This window comes from Malurus melanocephalus, unplaced genomic scaffold, assembly GCF_030028575.1.
Source record: "Malurus melanocephalus ecotype Western Australia unplaced genomic scaffold, MMel_1.1 scaffold_512, whole genome shotgun sequence".
NCBI classification, from domain to species: Eukaryota; Metazoa; Chordata; class Aves; order Passeriformes; family Maluridae; genus Malurus; species Malurus melanocephalus.
In genome coordinates, this window is record NW_026623744.1 from 437,215 (window position 1) to 454,939 (window position 17,725).

The 17,725-nt window shown below is 35.2% G+C and overlaps 1 protein-coding gene across 4 annotated transcripts in view; it reads right to left on the bottom strand.

Annotated features, from left to right (window-relative positions):
• REV1 (REV1 DNA directed polymerase) overlaps positions 1 to 17,725 on the bottom strand; it is a 55,485-nt gene that overhangs the window by 4,050 nt on the left and 33,710 nt on the right. For 2 of the 4 annotated variants that reach the window (XM_057381512.1, XM_057381510.1), the window contains 11 exons: positions 17,386 to 17,503; positions 16,279 to 16,407; positions 15,483 to 15,637; positions 14,489 to 14,608; positions 12,861 to 13,081; positions 11,717 to 11,889; positions 8,249 to 8,351; positions 6,590 to 6,746; positions 6,004 to 6,206; positions 4,211 to 4,444; positions 535 to 643 (listed from right to left, as the gene is read on the bottom strand). In XM_057381512.1, coding sequence (XP_057237495.1) covers positions 535 to 643; positions 4,211 to 4,444; positions 6,004 to 6,206; positions 6,590 to 6,746; positions 8,249 to 8,351; positions 11,717 to 11,889; positions 12,861 to 13,081; positions 14,489 to 14,608; positions 15,483 to 15,637; positions 16,279 to 16,407; positions 17,386 to 17,503 — 1,722 coding nt within the window. The remainder of the gene's footprint in view (positions 1 to 534; positions 644 to 4,210; positions 4,445 to 6,003; positions 6,207 to 6,589; positions 6,747 to 8,248; positions 8,352 to 11,716; positions 11,890 to 12,860; positions 13,082 to 14,488; positions 14,609 to 15,482; positions 15,638 to 16,278; positions 16,408 to 17,385; positions 17,504 to 17,725) is intronic. The other 2 variants (XM_057381511.1, XM_057381513.1) reach the window with 1 other exon arrangement.

The window sequence follows — 17,725 nt, forward strand, 5'->3', positions numbered from 1 at the left end:
ATGTTCACAGGGAATTAGTCTTATTTCTTTCTACTGATTACAAAAAGGAGACCTGGACAATCAGCTTAGAGTAAACCCATGTGATTATCAGACATACGATGAGTTGTGGCATATCTCTAGATGCCCAAAAGCCACACCAATGCTACGGGTTTCAGGGAACCATGAGAATCCTCCCTGAATACAGTTTAACCAACTTAAGAAGATGYAACACTTTAAATCACAAGACATATCAAATTTAGATTCCATTCTGCAAACATATGGACTTGGGTAAGTTTAGTGCCACAGTCCCCAAGATTTGAATTAATTATCCATCTGAGTAGAGCTGGGCACCTTTTGCAAACTGAAACCACAACGGGTTGTAACTGACAGTCTGTCAAAGACAAATACAGCAATTCAGTTGAACACAGCATCTTCACTGAAGCTGTGGTTATATTTTCCAGTTTGTTATTTAGGGTTACTGGGTATTTAGGGTTGTTGTTTGGACAGCGAACAACTCCTATACCAGAAGACTACTGCACAACTATATATTCTCACCTAAAGTGTTGGCAGGTTGCTGCTCTGATTGCTTTTGCCTTTGATCATATGCATCTTTCAGCTCTGCTTGCAGCTCAGCAGGTAGTGCAGCAAAAACCTCAGGGTCCACCTGAAYAGTAACAAAAGATTCATTTGATTATTTTAGCAGTGAGCAGCACCTCATGTTTGCATCCTCCTAGGTCACTCACATAACAAAGATATCTATATTTTATACCAAGCAAAAATAAATGAGATATAACTGAAACACTGTAAAACACATTGTGCATTTTCTTTGTGTATTTTAGTTTGTAAAAACAATGAAGTTTACATTTAATACTATGTTAATTATTTAATAAAGTGACTATTACGAGCATATAATATACTAACAACCTTTGCTCACCTAATTATACCCAGTACAGCTGCATTAAGAGCAGGCTTGAGCCTAACTCAGGGAGTATTCCCTTCAAATTTCTAAACACAAACATTGTGACTATCAGATTTTTGTTCCTCCTTTTTTTTGATTTCCTTCTATTTCCTGCAAACTGCTGTATAACACAAAATATTCTTGATCTCATTTATTTAAGGACAGAAAAAGCCAAGTCGTATTTTGAACTAGCACAAAAGGGTTTAATTTCTTTCTCCCACAGTTGCTCACCATCACTTGACTGATAAAAGCACAGTCTCTTGCAACTGTCCCAGTGACTTGAATTCTAGACAGGAAATAATTTGATGCCAGTTGCCAGACACACTCACATGGCCAAAATAAAATTGCTTGTATTATCAGTTATTTTTTCTCATTGCATGTCTGAAGAAGCAAATCAGTGACAGACTCATCTTGTATTTAGAGTTTCCCATTATTACAGGACAGTGTTTTCAGATAATAATCTTCAAAATCTAATTCAAAAAGAGCAAACCTATCATTTAGTGAATTAAATCTGCCAGTGAGAGAGTGTCCTTCATTTCACTGGTAAAATCCAGAGATGTACACAAACAACAAAAAATTAGTCAAAACTGCAATTACTATTCTAAGGGCACACTGCAATTTCTATCATATTTATTGTATGTATTTTATATGTATTTATTATATACAGATTGGCATATGTATTAAAACTTATGTCTTATTTTCAACAGAGATTTCATTTTCTTCAAACTGAAATAGATATACTATGACAGGAAAGTACAGTGTGCTATTCAAAGGTACTCCTACAAGTTACAATTCATCAATTTAGCACAAGTTTTTCCATTTTAGAACTCCATGAGCCAACACAATTTTTTTACCACACAGAATATGCACTAATTGAAGGAGGAAATGGGAACAGCTCTGACCTCAATAACCACATAYATTGTGCAGAACAAAGCACTATAGTGGAATGCAGCCAATTACATCATAKGTGTAAGTTATTTTTTTTAGCTTATCTTTTTAAATTAATTTTTTTAAAAAAAATTCTATTCAATAAAACTTTTTTTAAAAAGGTTATTGCTCTCCGGTAAAGCTTTTGAGAGTCAAGAATTTGCAGTGCTCTGAACTTACACTGTTTTTTGTGTACACCACTAATTCCATGCAGAAATAATGGAGTACATGGAACTGGATGCATTTTTGTTATTCCTCCATCACTGCTCTCTCGGAGTACAAAATGGGAAAATTCAGTTAGAAGAGCCTCAGTCAGATATAATATAACTGGAATTATATATCTCCAATATAAGTGGAGTTTCAGGCAATTATTGTACAGTGTCCTAACATAGTGATACAGATATGTGAAAGCTTTCACATTATGGAAAACCTTGGTTATATAAAGTCATGGATGAACTCAGCATACATCTATCAGTATTTATGATGTGCTTGTATCTATTTCCTTAACAGGAATCCATATCATGTCAAGAGGATGTAAGGATGAGATGAAAACCTCCCACCACTAATTAACACCACTACTACAAATGTCATTAATTTCTAGGCAYCCGTAATTGTTACTTTTTGCATCCTATGCTTCTATGGGATTAAGGCTACAGAGATAAACAGTTATTCTAAATTTTAAGATCACTTTAGCAGCTGATGGAAAAGAATACAGCCTATCTGGATTCCTTTTATAGGAGAACTTTACCTAACAAAGGAAATTCTCCACAAGTTTTTTAATGAATAAATCACTATCAGCCAACTAACTTTGCCCCAGATCATAACAAATCAGTTCAGACAAAAGGAATGAAGGGCTGAAAAACAAACCTAATTAAGCTATAAAACAATGGCAGGGCATAATTTACATCTAATGTAGCTAAAGTACTCATTTTGGAGTGGTTGGCAGTATTTCCATACCCTAAACCTATTACTACTCATTTCACTGCTTTATGGGCCACAAAGTAGATTTAAATGCTTGTGTGCAGTCATAGCATATATACCACCACAAAGACTTTAAGAGAAAAGATGTGTAAAAGTATATTTAGAGCAAGATGGTATTTTTGAATTAGGTTCATGTTTGATTTTAACACAGGAAAAAATCCTCCTGTATTAATGAACAGGGTTKAGCTCTTTTTTTTCCCACCAAGCCTACAGGAAGTTTTTCAACCATACTCTTCTAGGTATTGAACTTGGACCTAACTCAGAAAATGAAAATTGTAAATATTAGTCCCCCTTCTGCCAATAAAGAAAGTGGAATGGCTTTCAGGAGAAAATCTGAAGTATGAGTGTAAGGCACTCTCTAACAGATAGTATGGATATCCCTGAACAAATAAATCAGAAGTACTCAGTATTTCTTCAACTACATCTTCAAACAAAAAGGGTGCTCTAGTAAGTTGCATTTTTGAATCAAGTAACTGGGTCACGAACTACATTATAGTACAGAGACAGAAAAAACAGTGCAAAAGTAGGKCCTTTTAAGAAAACTTTAAGCGGTAATGCTGTTTTTAAAAAATCACAAACAATTCTTGGCTACCTAATTATTAGACAAATAAAGCATAAACAAACTAAAAGGAATTTTTATACAAAGACATATGCAGCTACCATTTACCCTGATAAACAGTACTGAGTGGTAAGCCAAGTGTGGAGGGGTACACTTCAGAGCACAACCAACCYAATTTAACACACATCTTCCTTACGGACAGATGTAACCACAAAATTTGAAACAGCTGGGGCAGAGAGAATTCAGATACCATTTGCACACTAATTCATAGGGGAACCAAACTTTTCAGTTCAGGAATAAAAAGTGACACAACTGTTTCTGAACCAATGAACTTGAATTAGGATGAGGAAATTTTAGTAACAATTATGCCTTAACTATTTAGTAAAAACAGGATAGGAATTTCTACACTATTTTCTCTGGATTATTTGTCAGCTAAGCAAAATTATGCCTTAGAAACATCAACAAATGTCTATAAACATGATTAAGTGCTATCACTTCATTTGAGAGCAGCAAAGGTGCAATGACAAACATAAAAACACTGGGTAACCCAATCTTCTTTTTTTTTTTGGGGGGGGGGGTTTGTTTGGTTTTTTTTTTAATTACTTTTACACTACATAAATATTATCATACTATGTTTCTGACAGGTAATGTAACTTTTTCAACATTAAAAAGCTTTCAAAATATAATAAAGGACCATGAACAACCTTGGGAAGTCACAAGTTCTAGTTAATRCTGTCTCAAGAAAGAGCATTTAAATTCCTATACACAAATAGTTGTTTTTTATTGATAGCATGCAAACATCCTACCTGTGAGAAAGCTGGCAAGGCTATTACATTGATTCCCACATTGGTATTTGGTTCTTGGAGCTCTGGTATTTGTAAAAGCACTGTTCCAACTGGTTGTGACAGAAGTGAAGTGTTACATCCATTTATTGGCTCCTTTTTGCTCTCTCCATAACTCTCTCCTTGCTGAATGGCGCATATTTGCTCTACTTGTTCTCGGAGATCAGGTGGCAGAGCTTCTAGCACAGACTTATCTAGCTACATAAAGCATATAAAAGCTTTTAGATTTTTCTAAGGAATAGATAACAATTATTTTAGTAAAAAAATTAGTTACACATTTCCTGAATTTTAGAAAACCTGCTACATTTTACCTTGTGTATGCTAACATCCTTAGGAACCTGACAGTCACACTCTGCAGCAGCAAAGTATCATTTAAGACAAAGCAGCTCAATAGATATGAATGCTCAGTTGTATCTTTATACAGTGYTCAGTCTTCTTATAAAAAATCCTAAAGTTTCCTCTACAGATACCTAATGATACCAAAACCCAGATTCTGAGTTCAAATTGTCCAGAAGTTGCTGTGTACAATGACAGCTGCACAAGTGACTGAATGAATACAGCTGACAAGCAGATGTACAGCATAATTTTTCTCACAAGTAAAATCTGAATAAAACTATGTAGAGAGATACCAATGTTTGCCTGTAAGTTCTGCTGAGTAAAACTTCACAGCAGTATTAGAATAGTTTTTCTTTTASGTTTAAGAAGAAAATTTGGAGTTTATGACCAGATTCTGGATTTACAGAGAAGCACAAATATCTATGAAAATCTACTTGGCTTGGTAACTGAGAGGTTTTGATAAAAGCTGTCTGTAYTGATTGTTAATCACTTCAGTTACTSTTCTATGTTCTGCTTATATTCACTCCAAATTTGCTGCATATATAACTCTATAATCATTTCCTGGGMATGCTGGGTGTAAAATATCTTGCTGTTACTTTCCTAGCACACAGTGTACATACAAACAGCAGTGTGGCACTCTCACCACTCCTTCCCTGAAGTGAATTTTTTATTACATTCCATATTATAATATGGTTAAAAGCAGAAAGAAAGACGTGTCATAAGGCCACCAAAATTTTAGGACCTCTACTGCACAGCTAGAGCAATTTTCACTTGTTAATCCTCCTATTGCAGCAGCTGAGTGTACAGAGCTTTGCATTGTTCAGTYAAGCTACTTTTAGATCCTGAGCTGGCTTGGGTATTGCATTGTAGAAAYAAGTTTCCTGCCAGAAGCATAATTTTCTTTTTAAAAATGGATAAATATTTGAGAAAGCTGTTAAAAACATCAGAAATGCTTTTACAGACTCAAATTTCAGATATTTAAATTACAGACTTCTATAGAAGAGCAAGTAAATCTGCTTATACCTAAAATACCTGTGGAATTCTGCACAGCTGGTTCATAACAGACCCTTCTAACAGATGTCTACTTGAATAACGTGTGGGGTAGAAGTAATGAAGGCTCTCCTTTGTTAAAACATGCCTCCAAAAATATCCCCAAATCCCACAGAAATATTTTACTTAAATAAAGATTGCCCTCGTCTCATCTCAACAGTGGCATCCTGTAYATGTTAAGTGTGCATCCTAACTTCAACATTATTTATTCTATTAAGGCAARGTATTTTTGCATCAATAACAGTTACTTACTGTGCACTGAATTTTACTACAGCTATTTAAAAAGAGCTCCTTTTGGGTCTATCCAAATAAGACAGACAATCCCAAGTTATTACAATATACTGCAGATGTTTCATATTCTCAGGTTTTACCTGGGAAGCAGATGGAACCTCAATACTCAAATTGAGCCTGGATTTTACACTGATGGGAGAATGCACGCCATTCCATTTGACAGCAGACTCGGTCGTGTTGGCATTAGAATTGAGACCAGGTGTGAGATTGGTACCACGAGATGGAAGAAAAGTGCAAGTTCTTGAATTAGAAGATATTTCAAGGTCCATAGCAGCCACAAATACTATACATATGGAAACAAAATACAGAATGATCATCTAACAGTTAAAAATTCTCTGAAGATTGAGGACACAGTGAAGTTGATTTCTAGTATTATTTGCTAATGAGTTTACACAATATATAGCATAATCATAACACTTTCTATTTCAAAGTATCCTTTGTCACTATTAACTAAAACATTTAAAACAACAACAACAAAAAAAAAAAAGATTGGAATAATCTCATGCAAAGTTTTAATAGTAGCATTTTCATTTGCAGCAAGAAACCCCACTCAGAAAGTTTACGTTGCGTAATTTATACTGGTATCATATTGAGTAAGTATTACAAAAGGTGATCCATGTTGGGGTCTGATAATTATCACACATGCCAAGTACAAAACTTACTGACCTTCCTTATGCTCTTCTTCTGACMGTTTCTTTGCATTCTGAACATGAAAAAGATCAATAACTGAATGTGATCCACCAGGTAAATGTCCAGATTGTACTGTTGAGTGAGCTGAAGTTGTTTTACTGATAGGAACTAGCTGATGTACCTGAATTCCAACCTAAATCCAAAACATAAATGCATTAATTCAACAAATTTTTAAATAAATATAAAAATCTGCAATGTTATCATAATAGYATTGCCTAGCTTGGAACTGGCTGCCTATTTGTGTGTGTGGGGGAAGATAAATAAAAATATATTGAAATACACATAAATGGCCACTAAATATACACCAAAATCGAACTAAAAAATTACAAAGATACTACCATCTTTACTTCTCTGGTATACAAAAGTGTTGTCAACAGGATCATGAAGCAATGTGTTTTTTATGAAATTTCTTAGATACTAACAAATACAGAAATACTGACAAGAATGTGATTAGCATTATGTCTGGCTACCTACCATTGCTTTTCCCCAAAGATAAGCTACACTAAATCCATCACTTCAATATACAAATGAGAAAAATACTATTATTTCACTTGTTGAGACTGTTTTTGCAGTCTCAGTGGATGAAAGTACTTTGGTAGAAGTAGTCTTTTTTAGATAAGATGCTCCTCATTTTTCAAGACATCCTAGTTTTTCATTTAACTTTTAAATACCAAATCAGCAGGTGTTCAAAAAGTGTATCTAATTAAGAATGCACTGGTGCACTGTGTGAGTTTACTGCCAATCCTCCATAATTTTAAAGAAAAAACCTGGCACTTGGAAAAAATTGTATATAGGACTCAGAAAGCATGAAGTATACAGTATATATATTTATAGTATATATATTTCCACCAGGTTTTCTTCTATAATTATATATAAGGATTTTGTTTATTAACACTTCCTTAGTTAATAATGGGATATAATATCATCACTATAAAAAGTTCTTCATGCTGTTATCTTTTTGCTTTGAAGTATTTATAGGTTTGAGTTCTAGAACTTAAATGATGCCTTTGGAGTAGTGTGTTTGTTGTGCCATGCAACTTTGCCTTGGGATTGGTTTTTTTTTGCCTTTTAGGACAAGAGTTTGAGTGTTATGTGAAATCTATGGCACAATTGAATGCGTTTATCTTTCAAGTGTGGGCAARCAACAAAGGGTATCAGTTCAGGATCTTTTCTAGATAATGACAAAAAAAGACCACTTTCAAACATGACTCATATAATATATAAATAAGGTTTAAAGGGACTAGCTCCCCCATAGACATATACACTGGGGTTGTCTGAAATCAGCTGAAAGGAGAACCACAGAGGGATCATGGATAAATCTGAACTTACAAAACTTACTTTTTTTACATTTATGTGTTGTAACAAAGGTTACAAAACATAATATGATTGCTTACACTAATTTACATAAGGTTTTATACAGGTATAAAAAATTACATATAATTATATAAATAGATATATAATTATACAAATATATATTATACATATAAATATATAAATACATATATTATTATACAAGTGTATTATCTACACTTTTACTTAAATTTGGTTATCATCTATCACAGGGAACTGAAAATACATGAAACATAACAAAGCAGGTTGATAAAGAGAATGAATTTCAGTTTTCCCATTACTCACCCCTCGCATATCAGATATATTCAGTTTCATTGTGTGAAACATGTTCAGAGTTTCTTTCCCAATTATTTTTGCACTGTCTGTTGCATGGTCTAGCGTCACAGTCCTAAAAAGAATAAACAAGTATGGTTAAAAAGGAAACTGTTTCACGAATCCTAAAGACAACAATTCTGTATCTGCTCCACAGAGGACCTGAAAGAAAAATCCTGATTTCTTGGCATACAGAAACCAAGCACTGTTTATTGTTCTCTGGTTTCTTTTTAAAGGTAGTTAAAACTAAGCACGATTTACAGAAAAAACAAAAAAGCAGATTACTTACTAACTGAACATTCTCAGTGTGCAGTCCACACATTAAACGGTCAAATTTAGTATATACTTAGATACATGCAATGTACTGAAACCAGACAGAAGATTTCACAATAAGTTTACAGTTTGTACAAAAACACACTCCTGCATTTCTTTCACTCAAGCTCGATTCACAGACAGTTTGCTCAGTATAATTTCAGTGGTCAATTGTCAAATGTCTACAGCAAGAGTTTCAAAAGGAACTCAGAGGGGAAGCAGATATAGGTACACACATGTGGATTACAAACAAGGTATTAGAATTCATGGCAAGTGACTTTAAACAACATTCCAAATTATCTTAAGCTATGGGCAATTTTTTTACAACGMGTCTCACAAAACCTGGCTGTGAGTTTTACAAATTACCACTTGAGAGTTTGGCAGGGCAGAGCAGTGCTTGGTAGCCCTGGATTCTTCTCACTGAAATAACTAATGGAGTTTTAGCGCTGATGGAGTGGGCTCTATCAACAAAATGAAGTTTGGTGTTTWGACAGGGTGCCTGACAACCTACTAAACATTTTGATGGTATAACTCCGCTTTTGAATCTGTCAGAACCACCATGAACAGCCAAGTGATTTCTGGAAAGGTTTGGTTCTGCCACTATGAAATGGAAAAACCTTCCCACCATGAACAATATGAAGATCTCCCTGAGCTTTACATGTTAGTAGTTTTAAGATAAAAGGGATCAATATCACTGAGTCTAAAGGTACACAACATTTCAGAAAAGTATTTTAAAAAGGTCTTTTAAAAAGATCTAGTACTATGATCATTATCCTAAGGAGTCTTGACCTGTAGGATGAGAAAGCACAGCAACCCATTCGCCTGTGAGGCAAGGGGGCAAGAAACRGGTCATGAGCTATAGCTACAGAAAAAATTTTAAGAGAGAAACCAGCCACCTGGGGGAACAACACTCTGAGATTCTAATCCATTTGCTGGAATGMAACTTCTGGAGTTTACCTTTCTGCTGCTAAAAAGCCTTTGACAGGCTGAACAGAAATGCTCTAACACAGGCAGAAATACAACACCAACAGCACAACCTGGATTGACTGGGGTTGACAAGGTCACTGGAAAGCCAGAAGCAGATACAGAGAACATCACCAAAGAAAATTCCTACATTTGAACTGCTTTAGTGATAACTAAACAATTTTGCATTCTTGGGTGCCCCCTCACCTYACTGAAGACTTAATGAATTAGGGAAATATCAGGGTATATGTATATTAGGAAGCCTGACCATAGAAAAGGGGTCCAAAGCAGTGATCAGTTCACAAAAAGGCAGTCTGACACTAGTTCCAGTAAAAGCTCTATCTCAACACACACTCAATACTAAAGGTAAGTTCTTAAGCTGCTAGGAGTAAATCCTCAGCTCAAAAATTCAGGATAGCCAGAAGACAGAAGTATAGACTGATGGATTTTCTTCTTGATAGATACATATACCAATTCTAAAAGGTGATGAGCTTCTTACAGTGAAATATGAATTTTGTAGTTTCAGTTTTTATTACAGCTGAATTCTATGTAAAAAGATCATAAGCATGTGACAGGCTCTATGCATGCAAGTCCTACTGTTCAACTCTATCTCAMTGAAAGAACTCCTGAGCATTTAGTATGATTCTTGGGGATAGTGCTATGCAAGCCCAGCACTTGGAAGAGGGTTCCCTTTCACCTCAGCATATTCTGTGAACTCTACCACCTCTTCTGTTATCAGCAACTCTGGCCAAATGACCCTTCCGGAGGGAGGGATTACTCTATTACAATCACCTGAGATGGAAGAAAAAGTAGGAAAGACCTATTGTCTTGCAAGAGCCAGGAACATCCTGTACTGAAGGGACAACTACTTTGATACAGAAGTGTATACCTGAAGAATATATGAAGAAGTTTCCATGACAATCTTGTATGAAATCTTGTATGAAACAGCATATAATACTCTACGCTTAGATTATACTCCTGAATTTTCAGTATGCAAATATATAAATGAAATTTAAAAAATACAAAATATTTAGTCAACATTATCCTCTTTATCAATAAGAAACAAAGAACAATGAATAGGAGTAACAGCATTGCTTGTGGAAGCTGAACGTCCTACTCCTTTGACAGGCTAATTGGGTTATCCCATTTCCTCAGGGATAGGCAGCCACTACAGGGAGCATCTCAATGAGAGGTGCAATGGGGAGCCCAGGGAGAAAGAGACTTTATCACATTGATAAGGATACACAAGAAAACAAAGGCACTTCTGATGAGGATTTTACACCTACATGAAGAAATGTAAGTGCAGAGGTCAAGARACCTGAACAGGCTGCCTTCTTGGACAGCTGAAACATGGGGCACAGTCTYTGACCTTGTGATTTTGAGATTCAATTTTCTAAGCTCCACTTCAAGAACATAATTTTCTTTTCTAGGACCAAAAAAAAAAATCTCTCCAAACTTACTGGCAAAACAACAGGAAAGATAAGATTCAACACTAACACACTTGTCTGTGCTAAGATGAATGATGGCAGTCCAAGGTGTCTGAAGCCAGCTCCAATCTTCAGAATTCAAAGTGGCCTCTCTGTCTTCTTCAGCAGGTCATTCTGCAAATATTGCCAAAACTCCCATGCACTCTAGACTCKGAGAGCTACTGTACTTCAGACATCTTTCTTGACAAGTACAAAGCACAATTTTCTTTGAGAACTGACTCCAATTGTCACAATTAGTATGAAACCCACCAAGAAATAGCAGAAAATCTGTCAAGAAAAAGGAAAGTACTCAACACCACACAGCTCAGGGAGCGAGAAACTATGCAGCACCAGAACCTTTTAACTCGGCTGGTTACTGAATGAAATAAATGCTGCTGCGTGTCACAGTGCAGTACGTAAATGTGTCTCCTTCAAACACTGTAAGAAAACCCTCACCTCCAATACTGAGCAAGCTGGAGAAAGATACACCAATAATATATAACCATATATGCTTTACTGATAGCCAGAACACCACAAAGGTACAATCCAAGCACAGAGGATTTTTGATAATAATATTCTACTTCTTATTTTGGTGCAAGTTTGATACATAGACAAAGAGGTACCAAGCACTTAGAAATTTCTGTCCTGTCTTCCTATAAATTTTACATCCYGCAAAAACGTTTTCATGCCTATTAGTTACCTGGCAATATTATCACAGATTCCATGACCTCCATATTTTGCAGGCTCCACTGGTGCTCCAGCCTTTCTGACCATAATTTTAAGGGTCAATCGTTTACCCTTCATACCAGCAGCTTCAAGTCTACGTTGAATTTCTTCTGAGAGGCTCAGAAGGAAAGCTTCTGCTTCCTTAGGCTGAAGGCGGAAAAAAACATATTTGGATAATTAGTTTTCAAATACTGAAAGTAAATCACTAAGGGTTAATGCAGTCCAGATTGTGTAAACTTCTATGAAACTTGTGGAAGCTGACGCACAAGCAATTGTCTCATTTAACTTCAAGTGTTTTGTTTACACTGTGGGTTGCTGAAGTTAGGCGAGATGGCAGACTCCTATCCTAATGCTGAAAGAAGTCTTAAAAAATGTATTATAAACCCCAACACAGAATTGCAAGTCTAACTTTAAGCACGAGCCTAGAAAATGAAGAGCATAGGATTTAAAATCTTTTTCACTATGAGGAAAGTCAAGCAGTGGAAGCAGTTGCTCAAGGAAGTTTGCAGTCTTCGTTCTTGGAGATTTCCAGTGCCAGACTGGATAAAGTCCTGAGCAACTGGTCTGATTTATTAGCTTCCCCTGCTTTGAACAAAAGCCTAGACTACACATTGTGAGGTCTCTTCAAATTAATTTCTTTCTTATAATTTCTATAAATACTCAAGATCTCAACCAAGTGTTGAGTCACTTTTTAAATACAGTTTTGTTAATAACACTCCCCCCCAAAACAATATTTGTAAAAATTCTTATAAAAATGTTGTACTGGAGCAGCTGGTGATAGTTTCAGGCACTGGCATCTTCGAATAATCAGCATTTAAATGAAAGAGAATGCTAGGTGCTGACAAACCTACTGCAGTTCTCTTTTTCTGTACCAGACTTGTATAACGAATGCAGAATAGCCAGCTAATTTTGTGCAAGCTTCTTTTCAGTCCAATACTTTTGCAGTCTCTCCTCCCATTTTATCGTTTGGTCTCCTACTTCTTCATTTTCCTCATTTCTATTTCGTGGCTAAGATGGTGCTCTAACAGATCAAAGTGTAAGTGAAAATAATCAGAATATGAGAAGATTCTTCTACAGCTGAAAGAAGTCACTGCAAAAAAAGAAGSAGTTTAATTTACCTGTGTAAACCTTATTCCATAGTTGATTTCTGCTGAAACAGATTTTCTTTCCTTTTCTGTACGAACAGGTCGGTCATCCAAACCACGACAGAATCTGTAGAGCATTTGTCCTGTTTTTGGACCAAATTCTTTTTGTAGTTTTGACATTGAAGCACACTGGAGATCTCCACAGGTTTTAATTCCCAAAGAAGCCAGCTTAGATTCCATCGTCCTGCCAACTCCTAACAACAAAGCAATCAGTTCTGTTAACCTTAAACAATTCAAAGCCARTGAGGTTCTGATTACATAAAATTTTTATTTTTAAACCTACACTAAGTCATATCAAATTAATAAATAAATATATATAAAATAAATTCTGCTCCATAAAACACCGTTTAAATGGAAACTTTTGCTGTCATCACCTGTGTACCTTTAATCGGTTTCATATATTTAGTTTAAGATGTCATACCTAACATGTTTGTTTATTTTTTGKGTAAAATATGAATGACTCCTGCTTGGAAATTGTCTTAACAAGAAACTGCCTATTACAGATTATATCACTCTGAATCCCCACACAAGAAGAGTGCCCAACATGTAATATGCTTTCCCCTCATGTACAAATGATTTAATCTAAAAGAAAACCAACAAATATYTTGACCATTGTTACACTGCTTCCTAGGTAGAAAAATAACATTTCAGGTAGAACTGATAGCATACCTGTATCACTTCTGCTTTGAATTACCAAGCACTGGAAATTGTAGGTATCCATGGCAACAGCACATATGTAAGTGTGATAAAGTGAAGTATATTTCTGRGGTTTTGAGAGGTGGCCTGTTACTTCCAGAAAATATTAATCCTATGGGTTCACACTATCCAAGTCAGCAAAAATTAGGAATCTTAGGTAATCAGATTCTATTTTTGATAATCTGTTTCTCTGTTGAGGTGGCATTATTAACACAAACAGTAAGATGTTTTACATGAACATGYGGGTGATTTCTGAAAACTTTAAGACACTGAGGTCAAAGCACAATACTACATGAGTAATATTTTGGAGGAAAAATATCTCCTGTAAGTTATACCAAAGAGAAATGGCACTCTGCTGTAAATAGTGTTTGGCAACAGAAGGGGTTATAGAAAGAGAATTTCTGGTTAACCTGCATGGGTCTATGGATGGTGTTTCTATCACTCTTCCATTTCAGTGTCTATGGCTGTGTGGTTTTTACTGCCCTTCCCTCTTTTTTTAAAAAAGATACTTTAGATAAAGATACTATTTTTTACATTTAACACTAAATATATTTGTATACATGCAGGCTGAGGTCAGCTAATCACTAAAAGCATAAATGAGTGCTTACTCAGCACTTCTTGCACCATGCCAATGTCACATTATAGTAGGTGTACTGAATAACAGTATGGAATTATGCCAGGAAATGGTTCATATTAGAATGCTTTGAAGTATTTTCCTGTAACAATAAAAAAATAAAATAAAGCCTGTTTTCTTACAGGTGTATTCCATATGTCTTTATTGTCTATCACATTTTGGATCATAAAAATGGAATAGCATCTAATCTTGTTTGATCTAGAAAGCAAATTTGTAGCTGAAACCAGTTTAACATCAGGAGGCAAAATGCCCTTTAAGAAGACAGGAGCACCTGGAAGACTGGTAACAAGTTGCCCTCTGATAAAATCATCCACTTCTTCAGGCTTTAAGTGATACTGTCCATCTGGTTTTGCTTTACGAGTTGCCATTCTGGCCAGCAGAATATTGGAACCTGTAAAAACAACAAAAAAGCACACCTGGTAACTTCTGTCTATTCTCAAGTAGAATGCCACAGTTTAATACTCAAAATGCAGAAAGTACAATCTAATCTTTTAACTTTTACTAAGAATTTGATGAAATATATTAATACATTTGCAGTGTCTACTTTCAAATTGTTAGCCAACAGTATTTACTATAACAGCAGTGAAATTAGTGGTAACTGCAATTGCGAAGTTTGTAAGGAAAGAATTTTGCTTTMAGTCATGAATTTCAGCTTGTCACACAAGTGGATTTCACACACATACTCAACTCTGGTATTAACTAGGAGCATAAAGAAAGGAGAAAGGAAGGAACCAAGCAAAAACAAATCAAGGAAGTATACATATAGAATACCTGCTATAAATCACACAAATCTTTGCTTTCAATACCTTGTAATAGCTATGTGAAATCAAGTCATCCTGTAAACTCTTACTRCTATCTCCATTAAGGAGATTTTTTCTGTGCTCATTTTTCTCTTTACTGGACAAATACAAAAGCATTTCATAAAAATGAATGCAAGAATGGAATTTTAGCATAGAGTTCAGATAATAAAGGAGAAGTGATAGCTGGACAGCTCATTTACTTAAGAGCTGGACTTGACCCTTGTGGGTCCCTTCCACCTCAGAATATCCTGTGATTTCTGATGTGGAAATTCTATACATTTTTGCTTAAAATGTATMGAATTTTGCTTAAAGCTTTCCACTTATGAAGATTTTCTTGCATTTTTATTTGCACTAGTTTAATGTAAATGTCAATATATTCCACAAACACTTCAGAATTTTAGAAAATTTACACAGCTTTGATACATTAAGCAGTCACTCCTAGTAAACAGAAAGGCAGTTACTTACCCATCCCAACAGAAGCTGAGCATTTAGTTTGGTCTTTGATTTCAGTGCGGATAGCATTTGCAAATTCATCAGGAGTCAATCTGGTCTCTGTAAGGATTTCAGTGATATCTACTAGTGCTTCATCACAACTGACTGCCTCGATGTTGTGAGTATAGCTATCAACACAAAGTAAAGGAGGTGAAACACCAGCAACAGCTCACCATCTGTTAAAACAAATATGTAGCAAATAAAGTCTTCCTTTTGTAGTGGCATTTCCCTGCCTATTTTGTATCACACATCACTTAGATATTAAAAATGCTAAAACAACAAATTACAGTAATATTACTAATGCAGGACTAATTACAACATGCACCTTAATTTTAAAGGAACAGCTGGAGAAGGAGTTRAATATTTATTTTTCATTGACAATAACACATTTCCAGTTTTATTTCAAGTGCATTTAAAACCAGAAAGTATTTTCTAATAGATGTTACTCTAATAACCCATTCCTATGTTACTCAAAAGCACCTTTTGGAAGGATCTCACTTCTAAGCAGGGATCTGCTTCTCACAGTGTAAATTAGTAAAAAAATCAACAATGGCTGATTTGGAAGTCAGATGTTGTTTACAAGATTTGGCTTCAAGTTTAAAATGCTCAGAARCATGGTGCTCAAAATAACAAAAATAGTACAGAGGAAGTATTACTACCTCAAAGAGTAACATGGGAGAYGAAAATACAAATGGAATAATTGCATTCAGCAGTGGCAACAAAAACATGCTTARTAACCCGACCATGAAGTAAACAAASAGCACATTACCTTGCTAGTATTTCATACACTGTCTGTGCCACTTCTTTGTATGCATCAAAATCATATGAAACTGCTTGAAGATTTGGACACAACTTTTTTGCTTGGCCAAAAAACATTCCATTCTTTATGCCAATTTGTCTAAAATTAAATAACAAAAAAAAAAAAACCAAGTAAACACAGTGCAAACTGTTCCACGGATTAATAGGAGTATTTTCAAATGAATTATTTGTCTTTTCCCACAAAAATGGGAACAGGAATTCAGTAAATAGGTAACAATTCAATAGGTTAAAAAAATAACTGCAAATAAGAGTATTTGAATTAGCTGTGTAATATTCAGCCACAGCRCATGAACAATCTACCTTTAGGAAAACGCTAAAGACAAAGATTCCAGAAAGCACTCCTTACTATCTTCTGTTTCAAATTAAAACCACACATATACTACAGCGAATGAGGTAGCAAGATCTCACATTCCAAGGTGTAAGCTTACATAATTAGGCACCTGTAATGAAGAAGCTTTTTCTGAGACACAAATAGAAGCCTGCCTATCCTAGCAAGCCTCAGAAAGGTTCCAACGAAGAAATAATTTCWGAAGTATTATTTCCATCAGGGGAAAACCCCTGTATTTCTAATACTGTGCTTATATTTATTAAAGTTGTTTCTTATTATAAACCTTTRTAAGTTACATCATTGGAGATGGTCAGCAAAGTCTCTGCAAAAATGGTTTCAAGTTTAGCAGTCACACTTKGTCTGATTTTAAGTAAAACCTTCAGAATGTGTTGTTAATGCCATAAAGTACTGCAACTTTGATACAGAGACATTAAGATAAATGAAGTCAACAGTATCACAGTGAAAGGCATGAAGGTTTTCTTATCAGRCTTTAGCTTTATTTCAAACCATACACACCACTGTGTTGAGAGSTATTGAGTAGTGATTACCAAGCAGCAACATCCACTGGGATGTGCTTCTGTTAAATTCTAACAACCTATATAATTACAACTTCTGAACAGAAGCTTCTTCTCTAGATAAATTTAAAGACACCAACAACCACTATCTTCGGACATCTTATGCCTATCTGTATGAGATTTTCAAGGGAACTGCTGGGTACCTTTTACCTACCTGGCTTCATAACTACATGAAGCTATTTCAGCCATGGACAGAACAGTGAGAYTGAAGTCAGCTCCATTCACATGTGTAGAATCCGGATGCTCCCAGACAGATGAGYCCAACAGATCTGCTTGAAAAATAAAATTTGTCTTTATGTTAYTTTTCCTAAGAGTTCAAGAGAATAAATGCAAACGAAATAAAAATCATGGATTTTATTTTATACAATTTCTATATTGTTATCTGTTGAGGAAGAGGTTCTTAATACTGTATTGATTTATRTCACAGGCCCTGCTCCCCAGTAATGTCTCTCTGGATAGGTCTGTACATGCCACTGAGAACAACATTAATAGAA